Source organism: Quercus suber, unplaced genomic scaffold (genome assembly GCF_002906115.3).
Source record: "Quercus suber isolate HL8 unplaced genomic scaffold, Cork oak 2.0 scaffold_170, whole genome shotgun sequence".
In the NCBI taxonomy this organism is placed as follows: domain Eukaryota; kingdom Viridiplantae; phylum Streptophyta; class Magnoliopsida; order Fagales; family Fagaceae; genus Quercus; species Quercus suber.
The window spans coordinates 146171-168054 of record NW_027069630.1 but is presented as its reverse complement, the minus strand read 5'-3'; the positions used below and the strand labels follow the sequence as shown (position 1 = coordinate 168054).

At 37.9% G+C, this 21884-nt stretch overlaps 1 protein-coding gene across 1 annotated transcript; it reads left to right on the top strand.

Annotated features, from left to right (window-relative positions):
* Positions 1-2352: 2352 nt before the first annotated feature.
* Positions 2353-6133, top strand: LOC111988834 (UDP-glycosyltransferase 88A1). The gene is made up of 2 exons (XM_024020642.1): positions 2353-2366; positions 5587-6133. Exons 1-2 carry the CDS (start codon positions 2353-2355, stop codon positions 6131-6133), a joined length of 561 nt encoding a protein of 186 aa, XP_023876410.1.
* The last annotated feature ends 15751 nt before the right edge of the window (positions 6134-21884 follow it).

Below are 21884 nucleotides of genomic sequence, written 5' to 3'. Positions count from 1 at the left end.
ATACTCTATAAGTTTAAGATAAGACTGTGCAACGCACGGGTTTGGACTAGTAATAATAATAAAATGGTGATGCGATTGTGTAGTAAAAACAGCAGCAGCTTGTGATGACGTTGAGTCAAGACACGTGGCAAACTCTTCTATGCACCCGCGGTATATTCCTCACTAAAGTTGCCCAGACCCGAAGGAGACTTTATTTAGTTATTCTTGGCCTAAAATTTTGTTGAATACTTGGAAAAGGAGATTTAGTAGTGGAATTAAGCTAAACTACAAGAATATATTCAATTAGCCTTGTTTGGATTCATCTGGCTCAGATTCTCATCTGAATCAATGTACTAAGTCAACTAATTGGCAAGGTAATTTGCCAACCAAGCATTTTTTAAGGAATAAATATTTATCTTGGACTAAATGTCATTAAACCCCTCTATTACATATTAAGTGTTAACTTATTAGCACTACCGCACACTTAGTACGATGGTCACTCTACAAGGTGGAGTATTGGGGGAAATGGCCGGAGTTCAAGTTTTCAGGAAGGAGTTTCACACACATATACACTTAAATTAAGCTAGAATAAAATTTCTATCTTGTATTAAAAAAAAAAAAAAAAAAAACTTATTAGCAAAATATTAAAAGCTATTGAGTTGACATGTTTTTATTAGCAAAATATTAACCTAAATGCCAGTTAAGGCCCATGATGGAACAAACTCCCCTAAGGACTATTGTGATTGTCCTGATTCAGCCTATGAAGTTAGCACCCACAACATCCTTTGGTCGATGGCTCCCATGATCACACCGATCGACTACCTTAGCAATGACTTGTCCATGGGAACATGAGGATTGATCTCCAAGTCAATCGATATGACTAACCCTTCCCAAGGTCGAGGGATTGAATGTCATCATGTTTCTTTTACATCAACATTTATTATGTCTCACCAACCATCATTTGCATTAAGTGCAATTGGACTTGTTTTATTCACCAACAGACTTAATAAGCATTCCTCAATTGACATAAGGGGATAATCTACTGACAATCCAACTACTAAAACTCACCTAATCCCTTGTCTTATAAATGCCCCATCATTCACACATTAAAGGTATGCGTAAAATATTCTCTGTTATTATGCTGTTTTTCCTTCCAAAAAAAAAGTGTGATTTATTTAACTAGAGGTGTCCATAGGTTGGTTTGGGTCGGGTTTGTGTCCAACATGCAACTGACTTGACTAAATCTGGTTGATGATTTCCAAACTCACAACTAATTGGCAAAGAATTCAATTCAGATTGGTTGGATAGTGCATTGGGTGATAGTTGGGTCGATTGAAATCGGCAACAGTAGAGTAGTGGCAAAAACTGCCTGAATGTGGCCAGATCTCCACCAGATTTGCAGAGATCCGATGGGGATCTTGTCGAATTTAGTGAATTTTGACCAAATCATTGTTGGAAAAATGTCGAATTTCATCAAAATTTTTTGTTTTTACAGTTAGGCCGTGTGGCTCGAGTTTAGGAGGAGGAAATCGGCCAACCAAGCTGCTAATTTCGAATTCTAAGGGTGGGAACTCGATGCCAACCACCAAAGTAATCGGTTCGGGTGGTGATCGGTTAGGATCCGGGTGAGTGAGGCCGGTGGGTCTGGTTCTCGGATGGCTTGGACAATCCTAGACTTAACCATTAAAATCTTATTAGCCAACCCGATAAGTTGGATTTGGATGAGCTGAGGTATTCCCTTTTCTTAGTAGGGTGACGTTTCAGCTAAGTAGGCCCATCCAAGTGCAATTTTAAGTTGAAATTGTTGTTGCGATTCATCCCTTAGAATCCACACACTTATATAAGCATTCAACAGATTCAAGCTCATATCACATTATGTCGTTTAAAACTTTAAATTAAAGCTCACTAACAATTGCTATTTTTCATAAAATGTAGTATATTAGAAAATTTTAGTATAAAATTTCCATTATATAAAATTTAGTATTTAGGTCATTTAAGTAATAATGAAATATTTGTTTTATCTTGTTCTTCACATATACAAACTTTAGAATTTAGTTCATTTAAGAAAGAAAGAAATCTTTATTTTATCTTGTTCATTAGTGGATAGGAACAACTAGGAAGCTTTGGCATCCCCAGAGTTGGTTAAAAAAATGGAAAGAAAAAAAAAATTCCATTTTGAGCTTTGAATTTTTTATTGGTATAACTTTTTTTTTATTAAAAATATTAAGAAATGTTTCGATTAGCTTAATTGGTAAAATTTATTATCTCTGAAAAAATGACTTTGGATTGAATCTCACTATAAATTCAAATTTTATTGTATCCATAAAAAAAATATATGATTTGAAGGCATATATGAGTATATACATTCTTATCATGGGCGGCTCCAGGTATACTCCAAGCAGTTCAAATGAACCCCTTGAGCTAGGCCAAAAAAATTTATATATAATTATTTTTTTTATTTGACCCTCTTAGAATAAAATTTTGAACTTCCTGAACCTAAAATTTTTTTAAGCCTAACTCAAAAAAAACTTGAATACAACCATCTTGTTCTAAAATATGGAAAAAAAAAAAAATAGTAAGCCTAATAACAAAAGTATAAATTTATTTATCTTAAATCATTAAAAAAAAAATCCATTTAGATCTTGCTTGGAGTTCAATTAAAAAAATAATAGATTATTTCAAAATTTTAATCTTAGCAATAATAATTAGTGTGTTCATTGTATTAAGAAACAATAGGCAATGAAATTATTATTATTATTATTTTTTTTTTGATGGACAATGAACTTATAGTATGTCTTACATGAGAAACGCTTTGTTCACAATACTTTCACAACAAATTATAAGTGACAGATTGTTACTGACTATTACTGATGGACAAAAAAGTAATTTCAGTAGTGAGTTTAAATTATAACTAGTAACAACTTATCACCTAAGATTTGTTGGAAAAATGTTATGAAAATGTTGTGAACGCAACACTTCTTATCTTTTATTCTCTTGCTAACTTACTATGGGCAAGATTCTTTTTTATTTTTATTTTTATTTTAATACCCAAAATGCATGTTCTTACTAAACCCCTAAAAATATATCCTAGAGCCATCACTGATTCTTGTACTAATTGGAGTAATATATACATATATTCATTTTTAATTATACATGTATTCAATAATAATTACAATATGGGTTTGACTTAGTTCAATTGGTAAGGTCTCTTGCAATTAAATAAGAGACTTAAGTTCAAATCCTATTTAGACCAAAAAATCATTCGGTGTTTTGATTTAATAATAAAGAACAATGATTGATTACGAAGCAAGTATAAGTTCAAATCTTATCATATTTATAAAAAGGGTCATGTTAACGAGTGCTCTTAGGAAAAAAGTTAACAATACATTTTAGGAAAGTTTTGACATCACTTTTATGAGAAATGAAAAAAGTTGTTAAAACATTAATTACTTTTTTTTTTCTTTTTTCTTTTTTCCATAAAAACTTTTTTTAAATGAATTGTTAACCATTACCCTAAGGGCATCCGTTAGCATTTCCCTTATAAAAAAATAAGGGAAATGATAACGAGTGCCCTTAGGGCATTGGTTAACAATCTATTTTAGGAAAATTTTGATACCATTTTTATGGAAAATGAAAAAAACTGTCAAAATATTAATTACTTTTTTTTTTTCATTTTCCATAAAAACTTTCTTTAAATAGATTATTAACCAGTACCTTAAAGACACTCGTTAGCATTTCCCAAAAAATAATACCAACAAGGGTCCTGTAAACAATTTTTTATATTTCTCATGAAAGTAGTGTCAAAATTTTTTTATTCTAATTTATTAACAATTTCCTTAAGGTTGTGTTTAGTTGGGATGAAAACATGGAGGATGGAAAATAGGGTGGAAAATGGCATTTTTCACTGTTTGGTTCAGGAGAGAAAACAAGAGAGACAGAAAATGGAGAGGAAAAAGTGCTGAATGATATACTTTACATAAATACCCTCACTTTATTAATCTCACCTACCTCTCACTTTATTCATCTTATTTAATGAGTGTAAATTTGCTGACCATGTTTTTGCTGCCCACGTTTTTGTTGCCCAATTGGCCAGTTAAATTATTAATGCAAGTTTTGATTTATACAAGTTTTAGTGCAAGTTGATTTGCCCAGTTAAATTATTAGTGCAAGTTTTGATTTATATAAATCAGTGCAAGTTGATTTGCCCAATTGCCCAAATAAATTATTAGTGCAAGTTTTGATTTATAAGTTTTGCCCAGTTAAATTGCTTAGCTTATTTATCTTACCTACCCCTCACTTTATTCATCTTATTTAATGAGTGTTTTGCTAACCACGTTTTTGTTGCCCAATTGCCCAGTTAAATTATTAGTGCAGGTTTTATTCATACAAGTTTTGGTGCAAGTTGATTTGCCCAGTTAAATTATTAGTCCAAGTTTTGATTTATATAAATCAGTGCAAGTTGATTTGCCCAATTGCCCAAATAAATTATTAGTGCAAGTTTTGATTTATAAGTTTTGCCCAGTTAAATTGCTTAGCTTATTTATCTTACCTACCCCTCACTTTATTCATCTTATTTATCAAGTTTTGATTTATATAAATCAGTGCAAGTTGATTTGCCCAATTGCCCAAATAAATTATTAGTGCAAGTTTTGATTTATAAGTTTTGCCCAGTTAAATTGCTTAGCTTATTTATCTTACCTACCCCTCACTTTATTCATCTTATTTAATGAGTGTTTTGCTAACCACGTTTTTGTTGCCCAATTGCCCAGTTAAATTATTAGTGCAGGTTTTATTCATACAAGTTTTGGTGCAAGTTGATTTGCCCAGTTAAATTATTAGTCCAAGTTTTGATTTATATAAATCAGTGCAAGTTGATTTGCCCAATTGCCCAAATAAATTATTAGTGCAAGTTTTGATTTATAAGTTTTGCCCAGTTAAATTGCTTAGCTTATTTATCTTACCTACCCCTCACTTTATTCATCTTATTTAGTGAGTGTAAATTTGCTAACCACGTTTTTGTTGCCCAATTGCCCAATTAAATTATTAGTGCAGGTTTTATTCATACAAGTTTTAGTGCAAGTTGATTTGCCCAGTTGCCCAATTAAATTATTAGTGCAAGTTTTGATTTATAAGTTTTGCCTAGTTAAATTGCTTAGCTTATTTGTTGCCCACGTTATATTCACTAGTTGAATATAAGAATACACTTGTTACAAAATCTTTTGCCCAGTTAAATTTATAAGTACACTATTGTAATTTTTACATTATAATAATAATAAAAAAATTTATATGTATGATGTGGTAAAATTTATATTATTTAATAGGGATAATTACAGTAAACCCACCTGAGGTTAGACCCGTTTTCACTTTGCCTATCTGTGGTTCAAAACTTATCACTTTGCTTACCTGTACTTCATTCCGTTTGCTCCCGTTACCCACCTCTCCCTTAGTCGTTAGAAAAACACTTTTTTATTTGAAATTATAACATAAAATGGATCAAAACTTCTTCCCCTCAGGAAATTTCTCACGAAACCTAGAACTTCAAATGAAATAAATACTATGCCTCCAAATATCTATTGAGACAGGAAAATGCTTCTACTTACAATGCAGAAGAAGTGGGACTCAAAATGAAGGTGAAGCCGTGCCCGAGTGTTTGTCTTGGCTTGACTCGCAACCGAGTCAAAGTGTTGTGTTTTTATGCTTTGGAAGCTTGGGTTTGTTCTCTATAGAACAACTAAAGGAGATAGCTTTAGGATTGGAAAAGAGTGACCAAAGGTTCTTATGGGTGGCACGAAATCCACCGAGTGAGAAACATGGCTTGGTTGTGTCAGCTCAACCTGACCCAGATTTAGATTCTTTGCTTCCAGAAGGGTTTTTGGTCCGTACCAAAGAGAGAGGCTTAGTAGTGAAGTCATGGGCACCACAACTGGGTGGGTTTGTGACTCATTGTGGGTGGAACTCAGTGTTGGAAGTTGTGTGTGGGGGCGTGCCAATGGTGGCGTGGCCTTTTTACGCAGAGCAAAGGTTCAACAGGGTGGTGTGGGTGGAAGTGTTCTCGCAGAGATCGCTCAATGCGCAAGATCGTGATGGAATCGCCATCGGAGAGATCGCCATCGGAAAGATGGAGCTATGGAAGTGTACTCGCAGATCTGGATAGAATCGTCATCGGAGAGATCGTGAGGTGTGTTTGGTTCTACCTTGGTTCCATTGAGGATAGAGCCGTTTGAGGAGTCGAAGTCACAGAGGATCCATTTGGGGGACCCGGATCCAGATGAATAATCGATACAGAGGTGGTTGGAAGAGATGCCGGAGTCTTTGATAGGGAGGTTCTCGTGTATCCAAATTTGTGGGTTGATTACTTGGTTTGGGTTAATTCTTTGGTTGATTTGTTTGGTTTGGATTGATTTTTGTGTAGTTGGGTTTGTGTTTGTTATGGGTTGGGGAGTGTTTAAGGGAATTTCAATTAATCTGGGTTTGAATTTTTTTTTCTTTGAGACTGAATCTGGGTTTGTTGTTTGTTCCTCCCATTTGTTCTCGTTAAAGTTCATGAGTAATGAAAATCCCTAACTTTTTGATTCTTGTTATATTTGTTTTTGTCTAAAAATGTGTTTTTCTAACGGCAAACAAAGAGGTGGGTTACAGAAAACTAACGGAAGTAACCTTAGGTGGGTAAAGTGATAAGTTTCGTTACCTTAGGTGGGCAAAGTGATAAGTTTTGAACCACGGGTAGGTAAAGTGAAAACGGGCCTAACCTCAAGTGAGTTTACTGTAATTATCCATATTTAATAAGTACAAATAAATCTATTTCTTACATATTATGTACAAAATTGTATATTAGGTCTTAGGCCTTGGTTGAGAACATTGGTTGGTCCGAGGACGAATAAACGGTAGTGAGGGTGTTAAACTCAGAGTGCCATAAGTAAGACGCAAATGAAAAGGTTAGGAAAGGTGGTCCGAGGGGGAGTATCTCCTCGGATAAATAAAACACAGATAAAATGTATATCCTATCGTTTAAAGTGACATTCCAGGAAATTTCACTTATAGGGACGTGCATTATGAACGTACTAGAAGAATGAGAGTTATGAAATATCTATGGAAAAGCTGCTGCCACCACATTGAATGCTCTGCAGCTAACTTTTTGGTTGCATTTATGTGGATAAGACCCCTGAACAGTGCTGCCTTGACTACCCCAACTCACAAAGGGCTAGAAGGGGTGTTTAATAGGATAAGCACTCAAGGAGTGGCCTGGATGATCAACAAATGAAGGGGTTAAGATCATTGAAAGGGAGATATATAATGTAAGAAACTCCTGACGAATAGACGATCGAGAAAGGAAAGGAAAAAGACTGTAGCAATCAAGAACTGCATTTGTAACCGAACTGCATTTGTAACCAAACTTGAGAGAAATAATAAGAACTAATCTCTTCTAACTTTGCCGAGGACGATTTTCTTTAGTTAAAACTTGTCTATTTTCATTCTCTTATCATTAAGATCTACCTTATTTGTTATTTGATTCATTAAAACCTAGTTTTCCAACCCACTTTCTACAAATTCATTGTTTTGGGCCTAAGTCCATCCACTTTTTGGGCTAGGGACTCAAATCTGGTCCTTACAACTACATTTTCTATACTTCTACTTTTCTTTTCAATCAAACAAAAGAGTTTTCTACCCTCCTACTTTTCCACCCGTCCAACCAAACACACACGAGGGAAAACAAATCTTTTCTATTCTCCTACTAATTTTCTATCATTTCACTTTTCCACTCCTCCAACCAAACGGATTCTAAGGGTGTGTTTGTTTGAAAGTGAAACAGGGTGGATAGAAAATTTTGGAGAGAAAATGGGAAGAAAAACTTTTTTATAGTGTTTTTGGCTGGGTGGGGAGGAAGGAAAATAAATGGTGGGGACTAGGTGTTTTCCCTCCGGGCCAACCAAAAAGTTTTCTCTTCAAAATGGAGAGAAAACTGAGAGAGGAAAGCTTGTGAAATGAGCTTCCAAAAATACCCTTGGAATTCACCTGCAAGTCTCCAACGTGTTCGGCTTTTTTTTTTTAGGTACTAACGTGTTGTGGTTTTTTTTTTTTTTTTGGACGTGTAGCTTTCTTCTTCTTCTTCTTCTTCTTTTTTTATTTATTTATTTTTTTGGTGCTCTATTTATTTTCTGATTAATTTTGGTTGGATTTTGTTTTTTTTATTATTATTTTTTTAGAAAACAGTTTTGGGTTTATTTCTTATGCTTTTAATTATATTTTATTGAAGTGTCTGTTTATTCACAATTTTTTAAAAATATAATGTGTTATTTTTTGTTTTATTTAATAGAGACATGATGATAAATTTATACAAACTTTATTTTCAATTAAATAAAAAAATTTCAATCCCTCTACTTTTCTACCCTCCGCATCAAATACAAATGAACTAAAATCTTTTCTATTTTCCAACTTTTTCATTCTTTCTTCATTTTCTATCATCTTATTTTTTCATCTTTTAAACTAAACATGCCCTAAAACATCACTTAACATTACTCTTATAAAAAATTGTCAAAAAAAGTTAGTTATTTTATTTTATTTTTTTATAAATTAATTCCTTGTTGCATTCATTAACTTTTTCCAAACATAATCTTAGCGAAAGTCAAACTCACCTTGGAGAAAGAGCCAATGAATCAAATTTGAGGAGCACACCCATTTATTGGCCTAAAGGCACTATTAGGCCAATAAACGCCTGTAATAATCTCCGTAATAGTCGCTTCAAAAGAAAAATAATCTCTATATGTAGAAGAGCTCAATTCTGGCAGTCTGGTGGTCTTTGTTGGTTGGTAAGAAACTTTTAGCTGTAATCACAGGGGCGCTACGTATTGTAAGCAAAAAGCATTTAAAATCAAAAGAACAAACCAATAAAAAAAAAAAAAGTACTAGAGGGAACAGGGAATAGTGGTAAAGTGCTGAAAAAGAAAAACGCGTGGACAGAGAAATATAACAACCCTTAACCCATAAATTTATTGAGAAATGTTTTACTCCGACTAGTACGTTGTAAGTATATAAAATAATTGCTGCACACGATCCTTAGATATAAGTTATTTATTTTTGGTTGCCACGTAACCTATTATGTAGTAATTCTGCATAAAAATATGCAGCAAAACTTTTTTCAAATTTATTTAGCCAAAGAATAAATAACTATCTTGCTATTAGAATACTTAAATTTTTTTCATTATTTTAAGATAAAAATCTATGTTTAACAAAAATTTAGGAATTATTTTTCATTTTCACCCACACTTGATTTTCTATTCTAAATCTTATTTTATTTAAGTATTATTTTATTTTTCATTTTTCAAAATATACCATATTTTTTGTCACACACAAAACAATAAAGAAATAAAATAGGGAGTGAATCGAACTTCTTAAATATAGGAAGCTACTGTTACAAAACTCCAAAATAGGGTAGCAATAGGTAAAATTTGATATGGGCTGCCCTAACCCATAAGGAAGTTTCAGGAAAAAAAAATATATAAATAAAGAAGTGAAAACGAAAAAAAGAAAAGAAAAAAAGAAGGCACCTTAGGCACGGCAATTACGGCCGAAATTATCCGGAATTTAAGAAGTGATGCACGGTATTCTTGTTGCATTTGCATTATCGTCGGCAGGTTTTTAAAATGGGTTTTGGGCCAAATTTTTTTTAATTCGATGGGACCCACATCCACGCGGATTAAGAACCATAAGAAAATCATATGACCTCCAAACGTGGGCCCCATGCTTCCCCATGAAACGTGGGCCCCATTCATTCTACATTTTAGCATTTATATATGGACTGACTGTGCTTCTGTTTTTGTGTTTTCGTGCTCACTACGTGTTGGATTGTTACTGTCAATAAATACTCTCTGTCTCTCGCTTTTCTTCTGTTAACAAAAAGTCATGATTAAAAAAAAAAAAAAAATCAAAAAGCAATAAAGAACTAAAGAAGTTTAGAAAAATTGTGTGTACAAAAAGTAAGTCCAGGGTATAGCATATTGCGCACATGGTTGAATTCTGGAACTAGAGGGTAGCCGGTTAGAACAAACACTAAAAAAAAAAATATAGAAAAGAAGTTAACATGCACATCGTATTTGTTAAGTGTTATTTTTTTTTTTCTTAATACCTACTGTAAGGACTCAATTTTAGAAAAGTTTCTCAACAATACATTTTTAGAGAGTGGATCGAAGGTTTAGGCCTTAACAGACTAGCAACGGAATACAAATCACGTACCCGTCTGAGGAGACCCCTCTCCCTGAAACTAACACTACCTCTAAGTTCTTCTATGGCACTCCCTTCACTCCTCCAAAGTTCCAAGAAAAGTCCTCCCTCAATTCCTCTGCTCCTCTTTCTTATATCGTTCTCCTTTCTCTTATCTTCTCCTTCCTTCTGTTGATTAACCATTGGCCCCCGCTCTGACCCTCCGTCCCATCAGAGGTCTTATCCGTACTCAAGTGGCTCACCATGATCGATGTTGCCCTGCCAAGGGGTTACATCCCCATTAATGCGGCCAGGGGGGGTTAGGTGAGCGCATTCAATGCGGAGGTGACAGCTCACCTAAGGCTTGCTCCTTCGCCATGCTCCTGTCGCCGACGCGTGGTACTGGGTCCTCTCCTCCTCGGATATTCAAGGAGTCCTTTGGTGGGGTGGTCCTCGTGTTTTTCCGAGGTCTCGGACGCCCGAGGACAGGGTCATCCTCGTATATGCTCCTCGGGGGTTGGTCTTCGCGCTTTCGTCCTTGGACCCGTTATGCATCCTCGGCGTGGGCCATTTGGGCCTAGCTTGGAGTGGGCCAAGGCTACCCGATTTTCTGGCCCCACACCTACTATTTGCCTTTTGTTTTGATAATTCGACATTTACAATCAGGAGATTTAAATCCTGATTGTTTTTGATGAAAATATCAAGAAGTATCAACTAATTGAGTTATAAACTTCTTAGTACGTATTATTTGCTATTTAGTTGTGTAAAATTGTGTATTTGAATAAATAAATTGTTTTATACATGAGGGTTTTGTAAAAATACAACACAAAACTCAAATTTCTAAGAAAAGAATGAATGCATGGTTCATAAATGAGCACATTTGAAGTGCTGTATTCGTTTGAGAGCGTGTTACCCACCTTCACCATTGCAGAAGATATGATCTCATTTGAAAAGTACAACAATGAACACCCTTCTAACTTCAAATTCCAAGCCCTCATGTTGGAACTTGTATTTAGTGTTGTTAAATGTGAATTTCCTTTTTTCTTTATCTATGGTAATGCTGTGGATTACAATGGGTTACTTATCCAAAAAAAGCTTTTAAAGACCAGCAAAAGATAAGAATATTTAATCAGTTAATTGGTATGTTGCCAATTGAAACTTCTCCAATACTTAAGTTAGAGACTTAGAGCTCTCCGAATCCAAAAATAATAAAAAGGAGTAAAGTAATTAAGGCTTTTCTCTCATATTTTGTAGTTTGTGTGGCCTAGTGCTTATATAGAGTCTAAGTCGAACTATCATCTCCTTAATTCTTTCCATCTTTTTTAATTTTTAATTTTTATTGTTATTTTATTTTTAAAAAAATTTTCTTTTAGGATAAAGTTTCAACCTATAATATACGTTTTTTTATTTTTTTATTTTTTTAATTGTATTCTTTATCATCAGACCAAGACACCGATCAATTTTTAATGTAAGTGAGGGTTGAACTATTAAACACTTTATTTGTTGAATTAATTAAAATTTACTTTTTTTTTTTTAATTAAGGCGTGGTAGGTATAACAATCATATCATAGCCCTAAATTTTGGGATTTGTGCTCGAGTGAGTGTGATTGTTGTGAATCAGTGGCACAAGGATATTTCCCTCAAATTCGAAGATTGTGCCTTTCTTGTATTGTAGAGGTGCATCACAATTGGTGTCATCCACTTCAAGATGGACAAGGACACTTTGGATGAGTGGTGAATGCTTGAATAAGAAAGTAAGGTCAACATATACCCATCAACCTACACAAAATTTATTTGTACATCATTATAATCTTTATATTTTATTTTATTTTATTTTTAGTAAGAGTTTGAGGAATTCTTAATAACTTCAAAAGTGATCAAATTTTATAGTATGAATTTGCCGGTTTAAATTTTCAATAAGAAATAATAATTGTAGGGTCGGTTTTTGTAGCCTAAAAGATATGTGTTCCCCCCAGGCCCAACGAACCCAGAACAATGAATTTGTAGAGAGTGGGTTGAAGGTTTAGGCGCTCACCGGCGTTCATGAAGCATAAAATACTCTCTTCTTCTTTTATTGAAAGATACTAAGACCAATTTACAACTGGGGGATGCTCCTCGGCCCATGGCCGAAGAGGTTTTTCCTTCCCCCCCCCTTTACACTTTGTTCCCTTTTCTTATATATCCCTCTCTTCCTCTTCCTGTTGATCATCTATTGGCATCCCTTCTGACTGTCTGTCCCATCAGAGGTCATATCCGTGCTCAGGTGGCTCACCCTGATCGATGTTGCCCTGTCAAGGGGTTACATTCCCATTAATACGGCCAGAAGGGTTAGGTGAGCGTATTCAATGCCGAGGTGACAGTTCGCCCAGGGCTTGCCCCCTTCTCCGTACTTCTGTTGCCAACGCGTGGCACTGGGCCCTCTCCTCCTCGGATATTCCAAGAGTCCTTTGGTAGGGTGGTCTTCGTGTTTTTCCGAGGTCTTGGACGCCCGAGGACAGGGTCATCCTCGGACCCATCATGCATCCTCGGCGTGGGCCATTTGGGCCTGGCTTGGAGTGGGCCAAGGCTACCCGATATTCTGGCCCCACAATAGCCCCTCAAAATCTTGCTGCATGCATCCTCGGGCGGAAAGAAGGATTTTGACATCCTCGGCCTTAAGCGCTATGTGGGGATGGTAAGGGCTATACTTCAACTCTTCGCCCACTCTTTTTCTTTTATTGGGCTTATAGAGTATTGGTTATTCTGGCAGGCTGTCCAGGCTATCTTTATGTTAGAGGGGGCGGCGAACGACCAAAGGAAGGCCCGTAACAAGGAGCGCGACTGGCGCTTTCAGGCTACCCGGGCTCTGAAGAATTCCGAGGCTGACCTTGCTAAGGCCCGAGAGGATTTGAAGGCGGTGACCAGGGAGCGGGACAATGCACTATCTGGTCTTAAGGACACCCAGAACCAGGCCAAGGAGCAGACAAGGCGCCTGGGCGAGGTGGAGGAGCAATTGCAGATCGCAAGGGATCTGATCGCAGATCTGCAGGCTAAGGTAACAAAGGCCAAGGGGGCCCAGAGGGAGGCAAAATGGGCTAGAGACCAGGCCCGGCGGGCTAAGGACGAGGCGGACCATGGCAGGGAGATGGCCCTGACTGCCAAGGAGGATGTTAAGGCCGCAGCCTACGCCGATGGGGTGGCTGCAGTAGAGGCCTTCTACAAAGTTCAAGTCTCGGGGGTAGGTAGGCGATACTGCTTCCAGGTCTGGGTTGAGGCCCTCAAACAGGCTGGGGTGGAAGCCTCGTCCGACCTGTGGAAGGCAGAGAACGTGTACTACCCCCCTGCTATCCGCAAGGTAGCCCCTGATGACCCTAAGGTTAGGGAAATTGCTGAGGTGGTGGGGGTTGCTGAACTAAGGGATCATTCGAGTGAGGAGGTGCCCCAAGAGATAGTGGAGATCCCGTCCAATGATCAAACCCCCGCCACCGAGAAAACAGCTGCTCTCGCCGCACCCTTGCAGGCTGTCCCCTTAAGCCAGGGCTCGGAGGGGTCTGGGGTTGCCCCTGCCCAGCCTGAGCAAAAAGAGTAGACTCCTCGGCGTCTCGGCTCGTCCTACTTTCACGTTGTTTTATTTTATTTTGTTTTGCTTCTCCTCTATGTACTGTGGCTCTTACCATGCAACTTTTATGGACTCGTTATTGTAATGCGAATTTAATTTCCCTTTCTATTTATTTCAGTTGCTTATTTGTGTACACGCTGCCTGCTTTTCCTCTTTTCCTTTGGTCTGCACGATTTTAGCTTGAATTGTATGTCGGCCAATTGCGCCAGTAACGGTGATAAAGAGAGAGAACGTATGCATGGGCAACCCTCTTGCGTTTCAAGGGCTAGGTGGGGCTTGATTCTTTCCTAACTTGTGATATTTTATAGTTGGTCTCCCTGTAGGCTTGAGTCCGAGGACCATGCAATGCCGTGGTTTCGACTAGCGCTTCCATTTCCCTGTAAGTATCTAGTTTTCCCATAGGTTTGAGTCCGAGGACCATGCAATGCCTTGGTTCTGTCTAATGCTTCCATTTCTCTGTAAGTATCTAGTTTCCCCATAGGTTTGAGTCCGAGGACCATGCAATACCTTGGTTCTGTCTAGTACCCAGGTGTAGCTGAGCGGTTAGTTTACCTATAGGCTTGAGTCCGAGGACCATGCAATGCCTTGGTTCTGTCTAACGCTTCCATTTCTCTGTAAGTATCTAGTTTCCCCATAGGTTTGAGTCCGAGGACCATGCAATACATTGGTTCTGTCTAGTACCCAGGTATAGCTGAGCGGTTAGTTTCCCCATAGGCTTGAGTCCGAGGACCATGCAATGCCTTGGTTCTGTCTAACGCTTCCATTTCTCTGTAAGTATCTAGTTTCCCCATAGGTTTGAGTCCGAGGACCATGCAATACCTTGGTTCTGTCTAGTACCCAGGTGTAGCGGAGCGGTTAGTTTCCCCATAGGCTTGAGTCCGACGACCATGCAATACCTTGGTTCTGTCTAACGCTTCCATTTCTCTGTAAGTATCTAGTTTCCCCATAGGTTTGAGTCCGAGGACCATGCAATACCTTGGTTCTATCTAGTACCCAAGTGTAGCTGAGCTGTTAGTTTCCCCATAGGCTTGAGTCCGAGGACCATGCAATACCTTGGTTCTGTCTAACGCTTCCATTTCTCTGTAAGTATCTAGTTTCCCCATAGGTTTGAGTCCGAGAACCATGCAATACCTTGGTTCTGTCTAGTACCCAGGTATAGCTGAGCGGTTAGTTTCCCCATAGGCATGAGTCCGAGGACCATGCAATGCCTTGGTTCTGTCTAACGCTTCCATTTCTCTGTATGAAGGGGTTTGTCCTCGGACCGCTTTATTGGAGACGATTCCTCCTTGGGTCGGACTATGATCTTACACGTGGCGTTGACCTAGCCTCCAGCTCGAGTCCCCATCTTTTTCATTTACGAGGTGTCCCTCGGCTGTTCGCGCTTCGCGCTTAACGTTTCGGTGTGCGAGGCGCGCCTTCATTAATGTCCTCGTGAATCAACACAAATCCAGCGGTCTACGGTCCCCTTGGAATTTGGTAGTTTCGTGATTAGCACTGCTGATAATTCTCCTTTCGAATTCTGTGTGGATTAATTCTCACCAACCTTCATCCTCTATATAAGACTTTCCAGGGGGATGGTTTCTCCATACTCCATGAACTTCCCAACATAAATAGAAACACGCCTTTTCAGCTCCACAAACCCCTTTAATAACCCCACCAGAATTGTGACCGGAGTTGGCAGATATGGGGCGGCTTTGGGCGGGTGTGAGGACATCCGTGCCAAGAGCCGTTGTAACCGCAGCCCCCACTGGGCTTCCGGCGCGGCAGAGTCTAGGCTTAACACTGACAGTGCCGTGCACGGTGGCCAGGAGGGATGTCGTTGAAGTACCTAATGTCTCTCCCTGGAGCGCACCTCTGACGGAGGAGACGCACGAACTCATGTCATGGCTGGTGCCCGAGTGTTGCCGTCTCTAACGGCCAACGCTCGTGAGGATTGGAGAGAATCAAGGGAACATCACGGGGGAGGGCGTCCCGGTGCCCCTGCATCTGCTCCTCGCTTTGTTCAAGCTCCGCCGCACCGAGAAAGGAGTTGTTGGTGGCCTTGAAGCAAGCCAGCCTCATTCCCTCATTCTATTGTCAAGCTCTCCCATTCTCTTGATACTAATAAAAGCACGGGTTGACACTTCCCTCTAGCTAGTTTTAGGACGGGTCCACCTGGGCCTCTGTTTGTAGGATTAGCTTGTAGGAGTAGTTTTGAAACATGCCTGCCTGAGCCTCTGTTTGTACATTGTAACTTTTTGTTCAATAAAGTAATGTGCAGTTTCTTTCCGTTTCTGTCGAATCTTCTGTTTCGAACTTTTATTTTTCTGCAATGTTTTTTTTTTTTTTTTTGAATCACCACCAATCTTCCGTAGAATGATTACTTAGCACGATCGCTTGTTGCGCCGGTCAGCGCACTAATCCTCCCCACAGACGTCGCCAATTGTAGGGTCGGTTTTTGTTGCCCAAAAGATATGTGTTCCCCCCAGGTTCAACGAACCCAGAACAATGAATTTGTAGAGAGTGGGTTGAAGGTTTAGGCGCTCACCGGCGTTCATGAAGCATAAAATACTCTCTTCTTCTTTTATTGAAAGATACTAAGACCAATTTACAACTGGGGGATGCTCCTCGGCCCATGGCCGAAGAGGTTTTTCCTTCCCCCCTCCTTTACACTTTGTTCCCCTTTCTTATATATCCCTCTCTTCCTCCTCCTGTTGATCATCTATTGGCCTCCCTTCTGACCGTCTGTCCTATCAGAGGTTATATCCATGCTCAGGTGGCTCACCCTGATCGATGTTGCCCTGTCAAGGGGTTACATCCCCATTAATGCGGCCAGAAGGGTTAGGTGAGCGTATTCAATGCCGAGGTGACAGTTCGCCCAGGGCTTGTCCTCTTCTCCGTACTTCTGTTGCCAACGCGTGGCACTGGGCCCTCTCCTCCTCGGATATTCCAGGAGTCCTTTGGTAGGGTGGTCCTCGTGTTTTTCCGAGGTCTCGGACGCCCGAGAACAGGGTCATCCTCGTGTTTTTCCGAGGATGACCCTGTTCTCGGGCCCATCATGCATCCTCGGCGTGGGCCATTTGGGCCTGGCTTGGAGTGGGCCAAGGCTACCCGATATTCTGGCCCCACAATAATATTTTACATTTTAAAATGATGTTGGATATAATACTCGTAATGATTTGGTGATGTGAGCACTAATAATGGTGGTAATTATTAGTAGTAATAGTAGTGATTAGTTCTGGCGGTAACGCCGGTTAGCGATATAAGGTAATGATACATGACAGTGATGACATGACAATGGTGGTGCTATTGATGAAGGTGGTGGTGATATTGGCAACAACTACTACAATAGTAGGTGTTGGTGGCAACACTGGGTGGTGATCATGGTGGTGACATTAATGATTATAGTAAGAACGATGGTGGTGATAGTGTGAAGAGCAAATATGGATTGTATGCAATGATCAAAATTGTTTGGTGTATTTGAAAAAATTACACATATTTCTCCATGAATTTGAATGTTAATATATATTTTTTTTAAATTTTCGAATTAGCTCTCTTGTCAACCCAAAATGACAAGGGGAAAAACATTGAAAATTCCCATCTCAAAATCCCTCATGCACACAGTGAAATTTGACCGCATAATACATCCTCTAATAGTATTAGAAATACTTTCTCCCCCCCAACCCCTATTACATTCTCCCCCGAGCTGATGCAAAAAAATAGATTATTATTATTGTGCCTTTTGCAACATTACTAAAATATATATTCCCTATTTCAAAAGAAACATCAAAGGCAAGAGATGAGTATCAAATCATGAGACGATAAAAGAGCCAGTGGTCCCTAATTCAAGTGCCTGTGTGGTGCCATGCGGTGGAGTCTCATCTTATCAAGAACTTGGCACCAATAGAGATAAGGTAAATGCCTTTCCTTTATGTTAAAAGGACCCAGGTTTTCTTGTGATGCCATTGGTGTTTCTGTGTCGGAACACCCTATTTATTATTGCGATCCAATTTGGCCTTTATAAGATACTGATTGTGACACTCCAAACTACTCCATTCACTTAAAAATACAACCGTCCTCCTCTTCCCTACAAAAACTCCCCCACAAAAAGCCCACCATGGTCCTTGTCTGGTGACAGTCACCATAATATTATAGATTTCGAACCATTTCCAAGTCTTTACGTGCTCTCTCAAGCACAATGCAAAAACATGAGCTCCTCTTCATTTCATTAGCATTCACCGACACACAGTAGAGGCTATTTGGGTGAATGACTGATATCAAGGTAACGACAAACAAGTCCAACATTTGGGTGGTTATTAATGTTAAACCCGTTGAAAAAGCTTCACAATAAAGCACCGTGGAGACCAATTTGCAACAGAGAGATTATATTCTTTCCAAAAGATTGCATTGATTGTTTATAGCAAAAACTATCGTGGATGTTTAAGGCCACCAGCATCTTACTTTTTTTGGTATCTTCGAACTTCAGTTCTTAACTTATTCTTTAAAAAGAAAAAAAGAAAAGGTTATTAACTTGTTATTTAAAGTGGATTCTGAAAGATGAAATAAAAACATAAAAGAGATGGGTTTAATTCTATTATTTCATTATCTGAGAAACTGTCGGCACGTGAGAACAAACAACTCTAAATCATTGAACCTAACCTGACAAAGTATTCGTTACAATTATAAACGGGAATATTACGAACCTAACAGTCTACCAAAAACACAACCTCGTTAATGCCAGCTCACTTACCATCCTGACTGGCTGACTGCCAAATAAAGAAGTTAAAATAATAAAACAAATTTAAAAAAAAAAAAACGAATCAAAAACTTTTTTATTTTTATTTTTCTTTAATATATACTTAAAGCGTGCAACCCCTTTGTATTCTATTGAGAAGACGGCTATTAGAGAGACAATCAAATGATTGACTATAATTGGGACATTTTTAATAATGATTAGTTGAATACCAGATAAAAAGAATTACAGAAATAAATACATAAAAATGGAAGAAAAGCTCCCACACAAGAAGGAACAAAGGCATTTATGTAAGGGAAGCACATGCTATCACAAAATAAAATCTCTAATGCTGAAGCTGAACCATATATTATTATTGTAAATATAAAAAGAAAAGATCCTTAAGATAATACTATTATATATTTTATGTGTAGGAGTTTCTTTCGGCCACAGAATCACGGGTCTCCAGAAGCAACAGGTTCCTTCGGTTGCCTTCCGCTGGCCCTCCTTTTGACAACCTCATACAATGTATATACAATACAAAAGGAAGAATATGATAAAAATCTTTTATAGATTTGTGTAAGGGCACCCCCCCCCCCCCCCCCCCCTTTTTTGCTGTATTGAAGCTTCAGTTTTTTTAGCAGATATTATAGGGGTTGATCCTTGTCAAGATAGATCCCCTTGCAGGAGATGCAAATTGAGTTGCTTGTGGTGACTCTATGGCCTCCCAAACTCAATTTTATAAGTGCATTAGGAAATCTTATCCTTATTGGAATAAATTTTTTAAATATAAAATGTTTTTTGGTTACACTTTCTGTATTAATGTTGACTGGGATCAATTCTCCTCCCATAGAAATGTTTTATGGGGAGTGTGTTTAAATTATCCAGGAAGTATAAGAGAATGGTGAAAATGAAGGCAGGTAGAGGCAATTGAGGAGGATGCTGATTCTACAAACAGTGTTGTGCTTCTATACAGTAACAAGGGTGAAGAAGAGTGAGGGTAGGAATGATGAGAAAATTTCATCAACTTAAAGGCAATGGTTTAGACAAAGTGTAAAGTTCCAACTTCTATATCTGCTAATTAGTTAGTTTTCCCTATAATACCAATTTGGTTCCCCCATATCATCAGGATTATTGAAGATTTCTGTTCTTTGCTGCTTCTATTATACATGGTCCTTATGATCAAGTTTTTTTCTTTTTCTTTTTTCTTGGTGAAGTCAGGGTGGGGTATGAGGTCTTAATCAAGCATAAACTCATAGGTTTTGGACACCTCATTTCATATCCTAGAATTGCTTAGTACCTCCCATCACCTGGGTTTTGAATACCACCTTTGTTCTAATTTATGGTTACTAGGTCATATTTCCTGCTCCCAATTAGTTCTTAATGATTGCAGTCTATTTAGGAAGTTGTGAGACTTATAATGGGGCCTTTGTCATCAGCCGACAGCCATGAATGAAGAGTTATAAAGTAGTTGCGGCAAATTTTGTCAATAGATATCTACCATATTTAAATTACAATTAACTTGAGCTACAGGGATTTGTGTTGCAAGCTGGAAACAGATGCAATTGTTGTAGTTAAGCTGTGCTATTGCAGAAAGTTCATTTTGCTGATATTTTATTGCTAACATATCTATCTGTCATCGAGTAATTGATATGCTTTTCTTTCCTATTACCAGGATATTACAGAATTAAAAGATACCTACCCTAGGAAAATTGGGCCAAAATTAAACCTTTTTCCTGATAACTTTAACATATTTTTTCTTGTTGGTAAAAGTTTTGAACAGTGAGTTACCTTAGTTATTCTTTCCCACAACTCATTTGAGCTCTATGACAAGAACTACGGTTAATCTTTACATAAATATTACAATATCTTGGGTTAAGCGCCTAAGGCTGAGCACTTCCCCCTTGAGGAAGGGGTGGCATGGTATTCCACGAGTGAGGTTTCTATTACAAAATTGTGGCGCACGATAGTGCGATAGGTGCACATTAACAAAAATTTTGGGGGATGCCATGGCCGCTCTGCTGCTCTAGTCTTTGCAGCCAGAGCGAGGTGTTGGCCCTACATTTGTCTTACCATTATTCTTTTATTTATAAAAAATTAAATAAAATAAAAACTTGGGTTCATGATATAGAATGCTAATCCAGTCCTTGTTTCAAACAGAATGCCTCTACTTCATCATAAGGGACTCAACCTAAAAAAACAAAGATCTTGACATAATGGCTCCAAAATATGTATTGAGTTTTTAGTCACTTTCTGATTGCCTGTTTGCTGTCATCATCTAGATTTATATATCATGAGTTCCTAGAAAATGCCTTGAGCTATACCAACTATAAGTAATGACTTGAACCAACTATATCAGGTTTCAGAAAATTACTAGAAAATGCCTGATCTTGGTTTCTAGCCAGCCTTGTCATATTCACAATTAAGTTCTATTAGTTTGAAGAGACAGATGATGTTTCCTTGAACAAAAAATTTGACCTTGATTTGTGACTCTTCTCAATTTGAAACTAGAGGGCATGCGTGTTTAATCTAATTATTGTTTCTGAGATGGAACCTGGGTGGTGGTTGAATATTGACAATAATGCTTTCCTGTATCCAGATACTGATCATCTACAATCTATTATTCTATTTTATATGGCAATAGAATGACATGGATACGTCTCTATTTTCCCCCATTTTTTCTTTGGCTGAGATGGCAATGCTATGCCACATCACTAGCCTCATAAAGCCAGCCGTTTCTAGCTGGCATACACTTATCTTCAGCTAAGTGTTTCTCTATACAAATTTTTTTATTTCTCTATCAACTTTGTTGTTCACACTTCACAGGTCTATTATTCACTTGAGCCTGCTAGTTCATTTTCAGTATGGATAATATATATTCAAATTGTGTTATTTTCTTGAATTATTGGGGCTTCTTCCACATTTGCTTGTTACATGCTGACCTCTTCATTTGAAAATTCTCATTGATTTGCCATCTAAAGATCATCTAGCATAGTTAAAAAGTCTAAATTTCAATTAAAAAATATCTGAAAAAAAAATAATGAAACTTAGCAATTTGGAGTAACATCACCTTCACTTGGGTTCATCACTAATCACCACTGTTATTATGTACCAATCACAACAGGTCATATTAGTAATCATTAAAAAAATGTGAAAAATGTTGTCCCTATGCCCATTAATCACATATTGCGGAATTTTTCTTCATATTATCCTTTTTGGCAGGGTGACCTGTGTCATGTCCTTATGTACAACCCCAAAAGAGCCTCCATTGCTGTTATATTACTAGTTATTCTCCTGATATTCTACACTTTTAGTCTTTTACAGACACAAAAGCAAACCCAACCAACCCAAACGCCCCCCAAATAAATTTATAAATAAATAAATAAATAAATAAAGGGG